The 12,033-nt window shown below is 45.8% G+C and overlaps 2 protein-coding genes and 1 long non-coding RNA gene across 7 annotated transcripts in view; 2 read left to right on the top strand and 1 right to left on the bottom strand.

Moving 5' to 3' along the window:
* SLC44A1 (solute carrier family 44 member 1) overlaps positions 1 to 5,438 on the top strand; it is a 157,704-nt gene extending 152,266 nt beyond the window's left edge. Inside the window, exon 16 of the mRNA XM_053922062.2 lies at positions 4,087 to 5,438. Coding sequence (XP_053778037.1) covers positions 4,087 to 4,101 — 15 coding nt within the window. The 3' untranslated portion in view covers positions 4,102 to 5,438. The remainder of the gene's footprint in view (positions 1 to 4,086) is intronic.
* Positions 5,439 to 5,820: 382 nt separating this feature from the next.
* LOC123479694 (uncharacterized) lies at positions 5,821 to 11,923 on the bottom strand. 2 transcript variants are annotated; one of them, XR_006655390.2, is made up of 4 exons: positions 11,872 to 11,923; positions 10,891 to 11,089; positions 6,374 to 6,499; positions 5,821 to 5,959 (listed from the first exon to the last, which is right to left on the bottom strand). It is a non-coding gene; the product is annotated as an uncharacterized lncRNA (long non-coding RNA). The 2 variants fall into 2 exon arrangements; XR_006655389.2 differs by lacking the exon at positions 11,872 to 11,923 and having other exon boundaries at positions 10,891 to 11,207.
* The window catches only part of FSD1L (fibronectin type III and SPRY domain containing 1 like), a 56,026-nt gene continuing 55,302 nt past the window's right edge, over positions 11,310 to 12,033 (top strand). For 2 of the 4 annotated variants that reach the window (XM_053922070.1, XM_053922065.1), the window contains exon 1: positions 11,310 to 11,489. In XM_053922070.1, the coding sequence (XP_053778045.1) occupies positions 11,475 to 11,489 (15 nt within the window). In that variant the 5' untranslated portion in view covers positions 11,310 to 11,474. The remainder of the gene's footprint in view (positions 11,490 to 12,033) is intronic. The other 2 variants (XM_053922079.2, XM_053922078.2) reach the window with 1 other exon arrangement.

Genomic DNA, 12,033 nt, shown 5'->3' with positions numbered 1-12,033 from the left:
ACATGCACCAGTTTACATGCCCAACAGCTGTGTATGGGAGTTCCCATTTCTCAGCATCCTCACCGACACATGTTCTTTTCCATCTTTCTGATTATAGCCCTTCTAGTGGGTGTGAAGTGGTATCTCGTTTTTGGTTTTGTTTGGCATTTCCCTAACGACTAATGATTTTAAGCACCATTCTATATCTTTATTGGCCATTTGTATATCTTCTTTTTTAAAAATTTTTTACTGTTGTTCAAGTACAGTTGTCTCCATTTCCCTCCCCACCACTCCCTCCCGCCCCAGCCATCCCCAATTCAAAAGAACCTATGTGCCCCAATGTATATCTTCTTAAGAGAAATGTCTGTTCAGGTCTTTTGCCCATTTTTTAATCGGGTTGTTTGGCTTTGTGGTTGAGTGTAATAGTCCTCCATATATTCTGGATACTAGACTTTATCAGATATATAATTTGCAAATATTTTCTACCACTCTGTGGGTTTTCTTTTCACTTTCTTACAGTGTCCTTTGAAGCATTAAAGTTTTTAATTTTGATGAAGTTCCATTATCTATCTTACAGGGGTAACTTGTTCTTTTGTTGTCACATCTAAGACCCCATTGCCTAATCCAAATTCATAAAGATTTGGCCCTATGTTTTTCTTGGGAGAGAAGTTTTATCTCATAAAGTTTGGTCTTCACTCTATCTTTAATTACTTTTGTACATGGTATGAGGTAGGTGTTCATCTTTCTTCTTTTGCATTGTGGATATCCAGTCTTCCCTTCACCCCGCGTTGAAAGACTATTCTTTCCCCACTCAACAGTCTTAGCACCCCTGTTAAGGTCAAAATCAATTGCCTATGGATGGATGGGTTTATTTCTGGACTTGCAAATCTATTCCATTGGGCTATATGTCTTAGTTGAGCTTTCGGTAAATGCAGAAATGAAGTGAGTACATTTTGTTCTCTGCCAAGTACCTGGAGCATAATTGGACACTAATGCATACTTCTTAGCCGTTACCTGGGACGGGCAGGAGATTGATATCCTCCTCTGAGACACGAGTATTGAGAAGAGGGAAATGCATCTGAAAAGTGGGTTCCAAGAGTCTCCTTAAAGACAAATTGATAAATAAGGCCCGAATTCCAGTCCATATGGTGTGACTTAAAGATTTGCAGCCTAGTAAATTTTAGGTAGACATAACCCCATACGCCCACCTTACCACTCTTACATTAATCTGGTAAATGTTTACTGAGCCCCTACTCTATACTGTGTACAATAAAACAGCTTTGATTTGAGGACTTTTATTTCTGGCAAACTTCTGACATAATCTACTTGCAAAGTTACCAAAAACATTAAGTTCACTATATAAAAATTATCTTTTTATAAGTCAAAAACAGTTGAATGGTGGCTCTAGTTTGTGAGCAGTGGATTTGTAGCCCTTCTTTTTGCCAGGAATTGAATAATTCGGTAGTAGGCCAACGATCTCTATTCAGGCCACTCCCTGTTAAAGGTAACGGCACTTTTTCATCCTTGCAAAACAGAATGCTTGCCTTTCTGCTTCACTTTGTTGGGGGACGGGGGGTATCTGCAGGATGGCATAAAACTTATCCAAAATGATTGCAGATTACTAACAAGCAATGTGTAAAGAAATGGGTAAAGACAATGATTTTCTGGGCCTGGAAGCCTTAGGCACCAAAGCTCTGTTGCGTCATACCAGAACAACCAAAGATGGACCCCCCTCTTCCTCTTAACTGGCCCCAGAGATCCTACAGTGGCATGGTGTGTATAGTTCGTGTCTGGCAATGTTTAATCTTGATGACAGTGGAACAATGATCAGAACCCTGGACCCTGGAACAAAGATAGTTTTCTGCTCAGCACAAGTTCTATCACAGGGCATTATAGCAAACTTAGAAAAGCAGTCCAGACTTTTAGATAGAATTCTTCCTGTCTATTTAGATAGAATTCAAGTTGTTTAAAATTGAGCTTTGCATTTGACATAATAAAAATCAAGAGCTTCAGCTCATCAAAACACACCATTAAAAGAGAGAAAAGACAAGCCACAGACTGGAAAAATAGTATTTGCAAAACACTAGTTCTCCACACATCACCATTTGTTCTGAGAGGCCAGGTAACAGCCCCTTCGAATCTCCAGCAGACAAGGAAAGGGGTGTTCTCTGAAGAGGGTGTTAAATGAACAGAGTTTAGCTGAGTACATTGGATAGCTAATTGGCTATGAACCGGGCAGCATCCCATCTAGCAACTAGAAGGGTTCTCCAAGGAGTTGTATAAAATGGAAGGTCTTTATAGGAAGAAGAGTGAGGCAAGAGAGCTAGTAACAAAAGAGAAGAAAGGATTATTTTCAGCCTGGATGTCTTTTTTTGGGGGGGGATGGGAGAAAAGGGAGGGTTTTTGTTATGCGGATTGCTTCTTCTTTCTATTTGGGGGGACAGAATGGAAACTGTACATTTTATTTACATTGGGCTTTTAAAATAACATATTTCAAAATTTGAAAAGGGGAGGAAAGCTAAATGTACTCTGGTCTCCTGGATAGAAGCCTGAACAGAAGAGGACATTAGGGAAAATTAATGAAATCTGAATTAAGCATGGAGTTTAGTGAATCACTATGCACCATTGTGGGTTCAGTGGTAGTGACAATGTACCGTAGTGATGAACGAGGCTAGCAATAAGGGAAGCTAGGTGTGGGGTCTATGGGACCTCTCTGTATTATTTTTTGCAAGTTTTCTGTAAACCAAAAACTATTCTAAAATTTAAAAGTTTATTTAGATTTTTTTAAAAATGGAGGAAAGAACTTTTATCTCAATCTCCGATAAAACACAACTCTGGCCTGAGCCCAGTATCCAGGCTACAGGACTGTAACTAAGCCTCAACCCCTATCAGCCTAATCATAGGTTCTGTTATTTTCAGTGATGGGGAAAAACCATGAAAGTTGAAACTGCAAGTCAAAATATGTAAAATCACAAAACATGAAATGGATTAGACAGGAATGTTTAGATACGCTGTTGTGGAAAATAGGAAGCTTTTATATAATTTCTTGAGAAACTGATGTAGTGAGCGCAACAGTTTAGGGTTTATTCTATAAGCAGTTGGCAAAATGGATTGCAGTTGGGGGGAAGTTAGGGCAGGAGGATCAGCAAAAAGGCAATAACAGACATGTGAAACACAAGTCTCAATTCTAAAACCCTAAAATGAAACTTACACAAATGTTGCAAGCAATGTTATTCTTAGTGCCACTTACAACCTGTTTTAGGTCCCTGGGGACAAGCAAGGCCTACTGCAGAGATGGGGGCGTCAGGCAACCTCAGCCTGACTCCACTGGGCATTTGAATCATGAAACTACTGTAGGTCCCCTTGCTCCGTGTCCATGCTAACCTGGTGTTTTGTGAGGATCGCATCTTATCACTCTGCTTGTGTTTGTTTGATAGTCAAACTTGAGAAACGTGCGTCTTTTTTTTTTTTCAGTTGGAAGGTTTTTTTTAATTTTAATTTTTATTGTTATTCAATTACAGTTGTCTGCATTTTCTCCCCATCCCTCTACCCCACTTCAATTCAATTTCCTTTGAATTGCAGGTTTGGGTCTTTGAGAGTAGCATAGAATAGGGTATTTCAGATTAGTTTGAGTTTCATTCATTATGTATTTGATTCAGTTGTTCAGGTATTCTAAATAACATCTTTGTCAAAGAATAATACTGACACCAATAATGGCAAACGCTAATCTAGCATTCGTAACTATGTGTCAGGTCCTGTTCTAAGCACTTTGTATGTACTAATTCGTTTAATCCTCACAACAACCTTTAAGGAACATACATACCATGGTTACCTTGATTTTATACATGGGGAAATGTGGGCACAGAACTTAAATAACTTGCCCACCAATAAACAGCTGATCGGGGGTAAAATCAGGATGTGAACCTAGGCTCTCAGATGTCTTTCTCCTGTGTTAATATGTGTGTGTGTGTGTGTTCAGCCTTCTTACATTTCACAGTGTCTTCTCTGAAGGTGGTCCCATGGTATTTTTTGTTATCGATTGCGTCTCATTGTGTTGTGTTCCCCCAGGAGACAAGCTTTCATTTTCTCGATGTGTTTATTTTTCAGAGGAAGAAAAGGTGACTGGTCCCCTGAGCCCGGAAGAATGAACTCCGAGGGGGCTGTTTATACTGTGCGAGGCTCTCCCACTCACCAGCTGCCGAGAGTCCGTGGATGGAGAGCAGGATCCGATTACCGCAGTGGAAGCAACGGGAGCCTGTGACCATGTTTCCAAACCACAAACAGCCAAGTGGATTTGGTACAGTGGGGCTGCCTAATAAATAACTAACCAGAAGCATCTGATACAAACCTGTCTGGCAGCAGCGTCTTCACATTTAGTGTTGCCTTCTTATTTAGCTTTGGGTATATTAAGGTGATTCTGCTGGCCTGCAGGCTGGAGTCCTCTTCGTCCAGTCTGTGTCTGTCCTACTTGAGTGCTATTTATAGAGCCAGTGTGGGTTAATAACTATTTATTGAGTGCCTGTTCCATGCCATTTATTAGACTGAATGCTTTATACACATTTAATCTTTACAAAAATTCCATTAAGTTGCACCTCTTCTCACCATTTTGCCCCCAAGCAAACGGAGGCTCAGAGAGGTTGTGTGCTATGCCTAAGATCCCACAGTTGGCAGAGTCAGGGCTCAAATCTAGGTCTAAATTCAAAGCCCCTTCACTTTAACATGCTGCTTTGCCCACCACTGTCCCAGAGATGATTAACCCATCATGTTATCACCGGTCTTCCTCTCATAAACGGAGGTGGGGAGGGCAGAATATGGGAAAGTCTGAGGAGGGTCAAAGTGGCTTTAAAGGCATCAGAGAATCACAGAATTATTTTCTAAGTAAACTAACAGAAAGTTCTTTTAGAGCAAGGTTGATTAACTATGACCTGTGAGTCAAATCCAGCCCCAAACCTATTTTTGTAAAATAAAGTTGTACGGGAACACAGCCAGACCCGATCCCTTATGTGCTGTCTATGGCAGCTTTTTCTCTGCAACGGCAGAGTTGTGTAGTTGTGATGGAGACCATACAGCCTGCAAAACCTGAACTATTGACTACATGGGCCTTTCCAGAAAAAGTTTGCTGACCTCTGTTATAGATGACTTGGGAAGGAAGCCAAGAGTTTTCATTAAGGCCAAGTTATTATTTTTGCCATTTGACTGAAAAATCACTTAAAGGTGCCCTGACCGGTGTGGCTCAATTGGTTGGGCATCATTCCGTAAAGCGCTGCGTCACCGGTTCAATTCCCGGTCAGGGCACATGCCTAGGTTGCGGGTTCAGTCCCCAGTTGGAGTGTGTACAAGAGGCAACTAGTCAATGGGCCTCTGTCACAGTGATATTTCTCTCCCTCTCTTCCTCCCTCCCTTCCCGTCTCTGTAAAAATAAATAAAATCATTTTCAAAAAAGAAAAACTACTTAATGGTTTGTAATACTAATATAATATAATCATTAATGGTGGTGGTGGTGGAGGTGGAGTGGGGGATGGAGTAGGGGGCTGTAGGAAATCTAACCAGGGAAGGTTAAGGGACAGGGAGTAGAAGGGACAGGTCTGGGCCTTTGGGTCCCCAGCCAACTCCTCACCCCAGGCTCATCCCACTCATTCTTCCTTTTCTTCCTGCCAAATTAAGTTTTCTAAAATAACTCTTTGCTCATAAACTTGTAAGTGGCTTTCCAGTTACCACATGCTCAAACCCCAAACCCAGTCTGGAGTTTAGAGACCACACCAGTCTGACCCCTAGGACTCTCTCCCTCCACTCCCACTTTCCCCTTTTCTTGTTTTCAATCATAAGAAAGTCATGCCAAGTTTGAGTTTTTATTTCAAAGCCAATGTACTTGTCTTTGATCCATTTTTGTATATGCAGAAAAGTAAACATGTGATATCTGTAGGTGATGTATTTGACAGCAGGAGACCAGGCTGAACTTCTGTAGATGATGCCACTTCAGCTAAGGTAAAAGTTATAAACAAAAGAAAAATTTATAAATGCATTACTTACTCTCTTACCATGGGCATTATTCATTTGTGTTTAGAAAGCAAAACTCTAAGGTTTTATTTTAAAATTGCAATATCTAAGCTTTCTCCTATCTTGCTATGTATGTATTTTTCATAAAGATAATTTTTCATGGCTGCTGAGTATCCCGTCTTTTATATGTTTCAAAGTTTTCCGAATACCTCCCTGGTATTTGGGCATCAAAGGATGCTCCTTCAATTTGCTTCCTCTCCACTCCCTGGAGTTGTTCTCAGTGTTTCCCACCTTTGCCCAAGGTCCCATCTTCCCTTCTCATCTGCTTGTCTTATGTTTTACCCTTTCTGCGAAAGTCCTGCCACCACCTTCCCTCTAGAGAAAAGTTCACACTGACCTTCAGAAGGAGAGATGGAGTGCAAGAGTCTTGCCCCCCAGGAAGTGCGGACACAGTGCGGTCTGAACCTCACGGCAATCACTGCGGTACCAGAGCGTGCACAGCCGCCGCCACCGCTTCCTGGTGCTGCACTCGGAGACAATTGACTTTAGAAAACAATATTGCATGACTGACACATATTATGTACTTTTATATGTCAGGCATTATTCTCAGCACTTTACATTGTCATGTATCTTCATGACAACTCTTTCGCGTGGGTGCCCTTAAGACTTTCATTTTACGACTAAGAAAATTGAGGTGTGGAGAGGTTAACACAACACGACTGGTAAGTGGTAGACTTAGTATTTGCATTCAGACAGTCTGGGATCAGAGGCTGGGTGCTCAGCCAATGAAACGGAAGTGCAGTCAATTCACTAAGTCCCTGTATCTCCCCAGTATCAATCACCCAGTCTCAGTGGGGCCCATACCCTTTTCAGAGGATGTACAGAGGGAGGTGGGCTGCTGAGTAGTGTCTCACTGGGAACACTGAGCCTGTGCCTCTGTGCTGGAGAGGGGCTGGAGGCCAGCATCCTTTCACAAGGAGGAGATCAACAGGCAGATAAATTTGCTTTGTCCTTGGTCGTTCTCTGACCAAGAGGCATTTCCAGAGCCAAGGCAGGATGTGATGGAAAATCCAGACCTCATTCCTCTCAGTCTCCGATGCCTAGCACAAAACAGGCCCCCACCATACACAGAGAAAGTATCGTGACATGGTATAACATCATGATGGCTACAGTTTTTAGTTAACTGCCCCTCTCATGTCCCCTCCCAGGAAGGAATAGGGCCTCCTGCAATAAATCATATGCAAGCGAGGTTGGGGAGCAGAGATTTAGAGTGCATCCCAGAGGTGAGGGCGATTGCAAAGCTAAGTCAGAAAGGTAATGAATAGTTGTTGGCCTCTAGTTCACAGAATGATAGAAGCTCAGGGTTCAGAAAGATGTTAAAGGTTATCATTGCCAGCTACCATCCATGGCCTGATTCTCCTAGTACAGCTCTGCTAAGCAAATGCCCTGCGTCTGCTTGAATACCTCCAATGATGGGGACCTCATTACCAAACAGAGTCCAGTTCTGTACGGCTCTGTTAGAAAGTTGGACTTTTGCTGAGGGGAAATCTATATTCCTATAGCTTCCATTAATTGGGTCGAATTCTACCTCTGGGATGCTAGAGAACAAGTCAGTTCTCTCTTCCACACAAAAGTCCCGGAAAGATTTGAATTAAATGATCGTGCCGCCCTGAGTTATCCTTCTCCAGGCTAAATACCTACAGGTACTTGAATTGTGGCTCCTCACATGGTTTCCAGGCCCTTTGTCAGTGTGGAGTTAGACCAGCACACAGAGTGCCAGCTCACATCAGAGCAGGACCGTCCTCTCCCTAATATGAGAATTTAAATGTCTATAACGAATTCCTAGGATCAGAAATTAGTGCTCTGAGTTCCAAGGAGTTTCAGGGCTTTTCAGTGAGTTTGTTTTTAGTCAGAAGGGAGCAGAAAAAAAAAAAAAAAGAGTGAGGTTTCTACGGTTGGGAAGAGAAAGTAGCTGTATATTTTTGAATGCTCATTACATGCCCCATTCTGTGCTAAACACGTAACATGGATTGTCTCATTTAATCCACTCAACATCCCTTGTAGGTGGGACTGTTACGATGCTTATTTCACAGCTGAAAAAACGGAGGCTTAGAGCAGCTCAGGGTTTCCCAGCCTAGGGAGTGCATGCTGACTCAGGCCAGATATCAACAGGGAGCAGCGGGTGAAGATTTTGGACTTTGTTCAACAAAGAGCACATTCAGGGCAGTGATTGTGCTTCAGTAAAGATGAGTAGAACAGTGCAGACGGGGAGTTAGGGGTGAGAACAGGACTTCTAAGACCCTGAAGACAGAGAGGGAGAAAGCCATGCCCGAGTGGCACCGAAGGCTATGATGTGCAGGGGAGTAATAACAGTCACAGTTACTATTTGTTAAATGCGTGCTAAACCAGACGTTTTGCATACGTGCTCTCCTTTAATCCTCACAACAACCCTAAGGGGGGATTAGTTTATGGGCGTTATGTTACAGATGGGAATTTGAGGCTTAGCAAGGTGAAATGACTCACTGAAGTCTATCTCTACACAGCTGGTAAGCAGCAGTGTCAAGATTGAGATTCAGACCACTGACTCCAGAAGGGAAGGAACTTCCTCTCTCAAGAAACGGGGGAATCAGAATTTACAAGGGAACTCGCGTCTACAGGCAATGTTTGTCTAGAGAGGACAGGGAACCTGGTTCTAAATGAGATGGTTTCGCCAGACTCTTTACATCTGCTGTGCCAAGCCTGCAGCTTTCCTAATTTATCTCAGAATCAGAAACCTAAGAGGTGAAATGTCATCTGCTTTTATGCAGATGGTTCCTCGGGGTTCCTTTTTTAAAAAATTTAAATAACATGCTCTTAGTTCAATTGTTCTTAAACTGGAGGACTTGTTAAGACAAAATTATAGGACCCCACTCCCTCAGTTTCTGGTTTAGTTGGTCTGGGGATGAAGCCTGAGAATTTGCACTTGTAACAAGTTACCATCTGGTGCTGACGCAGCTGGTTCTAGGATTACATTTGAGAATGGCTTTAGTGTATCAGTAAAGCTGCTTAGGAACTTTTCTAAACTGACTTGGCTGTGAGAAGGCAAGTACAGAAAAGGAAAAGGACTTGCCCATAAGCCAGAAGCAGTGAGAGTGTGTTGGGGGCGTAGGCTTCGTGAGTGAGTACCTATATGAGCTGGGAAAGGGAGGTCACAGCCGGAAGAGACTAGCTATTCCTACATGGAAATAAGGAGAAGCAGAAGGCCAGGGTGAGCTGGGCAGGGGAGCCAGACTGGCTACACAGACAGAGATCTGGCAAGGGCAGAAGTCAAATAGGGTAGAGCTCTTATTAAAAGCTGCAGGCTGCTGGTTGGGCGGCAGGAAAAGAACAGGGGAGGAAGGACACCAGCAGCCAGGAGTGAGCTCCTGGGATTGAGCCTGTGACAGAATCTGCTGATCACATTTCAGCTGCGACTCACTGTCTCCAAAGCCTTCTTCTGCCCATTAGTCATAAAGTGCCCAGGAGTTGCCCTCTGGCAGTAGTAAGGTGAAGTTCTTGCAGCAAGGGAACTGAAGATTGCACTAAATGCTGTTTCTTCGCCTTAGTGGTGGTCAGAGAGTGGCAGGCAGGGCCAAAGCTGGGGAACTCACAGGCCAGTGGTTTGACCTCTGATGTTCTCCAATCCTCAGGCTGCATTTATCCTTCATAGGAAACTGACTCAGCTGCAGAGTTTGCAGAGTGCGGAGAGTGGCCTTTTGGCTACAGCAGTGGGCTAGTGGCTGGGTGCCTGGCTGCTCTCACTACTGGAATTGGGACGGCTTGGATAGGAGCCTCCTTTCCCTGGGCACCAAGAGAGGGAGCATGTCTGCAATCCTGCATGCCATTGTTCCTTTCAGGTACAGGAACAAAACTGTGTTTACAGGCCCTGCCTGGACCCCCGACCTTCAAGCGCTACCCACCTAGACTGAATCAAGTTCCTGTTTTCCCTTTTGTTCCTTTTATCCCATTTCCTGCACATGCCTGTTCAGTTAAAAAAGGATTTATTGAGTACATACTAGATGTCAGGCCCTGTGTTGGGGAGACAGATGTGAGGAAAAGAAACTTCCACTATCAAGGAAATCACAGTATAGTCAGGGAGACCCATGTACAGAGATAATTACAGCCTTGTAGGATGAATGCTGTTTCTTAATCATAAAGCTCACGCCCTCTTAGGACCTTTGCATTTGCTGTTCCTTCTGTCTAGAATGCTCTTCTCCAGATCTTTGTTGGTTCGTTTTCGCACTTCACTCAGGTCACTCCTGAGAGGCCTTCCCTGACTTTCCTATGGAAAATCATGGAGCCCTCACAATTCTGAGTCCATTTTACCCCCATGTAATTTTTTTCTTTAGCACCTCAAATTACCTGAGATTATCTATTTAAATCGGAAGGGGCAGCAGTGGTCAACCTCCCATAGTAGATTTTAAGCTCTACAAGAGAGAGCAGGGCCTCCTTACTGCTGCATTCTCAGTTCCTAGAACTGGTACCTAATAGGTACTCAATATACATTTCCCTTTTGATCATTCGTCTTTATTGATCGCCCAGTTGAATTTGTCTGAGCCTGTCAGTCATCAAAATGCTGGATGAGGCCTTGGGGAAGACCATTTTCAAGGCTGCCTTCCCAAGCTTTCTACAGTCTGCATTGTGCCCTCGGTCCGGGCTGAGAAGGTTATAGCTCCCCGCCAATAACTATAAGTTACTGAGAGTTAACTGTACTGGGCCCTTCAAGTACGTTATCTAACCCTCACGATGCTCTGCAAAGTCAGCATTATTTCTCTTATTTTACCTAAGGTGAAACAGGCTCAAGAAGAGTGGCCTGCTCAAAATCACAGATAGCAAGGTGCCCAGGCGTGCTCTCTGGGAAAGGTCTACCCACATTTCAGCCAAGTCCCTACAGACCTTTCCCATGTTTCCACCACGTCCCAGTCAGCTGGGCCTGGCTGCTCCTCCAGCGCTAGTGTGGGGAGGTGCGATAGCTGCCGGATGGAAAGGGGGCCGCTGTCTGTCCTGGGCCAGAGCTCTCCTTCCCGTGCCCCGCGCACCGGCCGGCGGCTGGATGCCCAGTGGTCCATTACCAGGCCTGCAGCGAGCGTGCGCGCTGAGGAAATAGGATGGGGGAAAGGAGGAGCAGCTCTTTCAAAGGACCCGCAGGACAGGGGGTGCAAACCCCTTACCCGCTGACGCTCCCTCCCGGCACAGGGTAGCCGAGACCCCGACCCGTCCGGCGGCAGCGCGCATGCTCGGGGCGCCCCTAGCCCCCTCCCTTCTGCGAGCCGCCCTTTCACCCAGGCAACCGCCGCGCGACGGCGGCGCGCACGCGGGCTGGGCGCGGACCGGGTGGGGCCGGCGGGCACCGCTGCGCGCTGCGACTGAGCGGGCGGCGGCGGCAGCCCGGGGTAGCGGTCTCGGCGTGCCCCTCCTCCTTCTGCCTCCTCGCAAGGTTCCCCTACACGTTTCGGGCCCAGAGGGCTTAACCCCCGGCCATGGACTCCCAGAAAGTAAGCGGGGAGGGGCGGTGGCCCGCCGCGGCCGGGCGGGGGGGGTGGGCGGGGCGCCCCCAGGGCTGGGCGGTGGGCTCTCCGTGTGGCGGGCTCCAGGAGACCGCGGCGGAGGGTACGAGGCCCTCCGGCCTTCCTCTCCTTCCCAGAGGGAGGGGAGTGGTGCACGCCGGGCTGCGGGGACCGCGCCCGGTGACCCGAGCTGGCCTCTGCCCTACGCTTGGACCTGGGCCCCGGCTCCTCAAGGTAAATACCGAGCCGTCCCTATAAAATGATTTTCTGCAGCGCTCTAGGCCCCCTCGGATTCTCGCAGCCTCCCAGCGAGCTGGTGAGGGTTTGTCCCACCTCAGCAGGTGGGGAAGCCAAGGCACAAGGGGTCTACCTGCTGAGACCAGAGCTGATGCTCTTGCCGCGACCCTACCCTGTCGGAGGACTCTGGCACAATGCCTGCGTCTTTAGATGGGCAGCCAAATCTCCTTAGCACCGCCCCACCCCCTCGGGGCTGCTGCTTTGGCAGGGCTCACTGTTTAGTGTGGGTTGAAGT

The sequence above is a fragment of the Desmodus rotundus genome, chromosome 1, assembly GCF_022682495.2.
Source record: "Desmodus rotundus isolate HL8 chromosome 1, HLdesRot8A.1, whole genome shotgun sequence".
Classification (NCBI taxonomy): domain Eukaryota; kingdom Metazoa; phylum Chordata; class Mammalia; order Chiroptera; family Phyllostomidae; genus Desmodus; species Desmodus rotundus.
The sequence above is the reverse complement of the archived record's forward strand: the minus strand, read 5'-3'. Positions and strand labels throughout refer to the sequence as shown.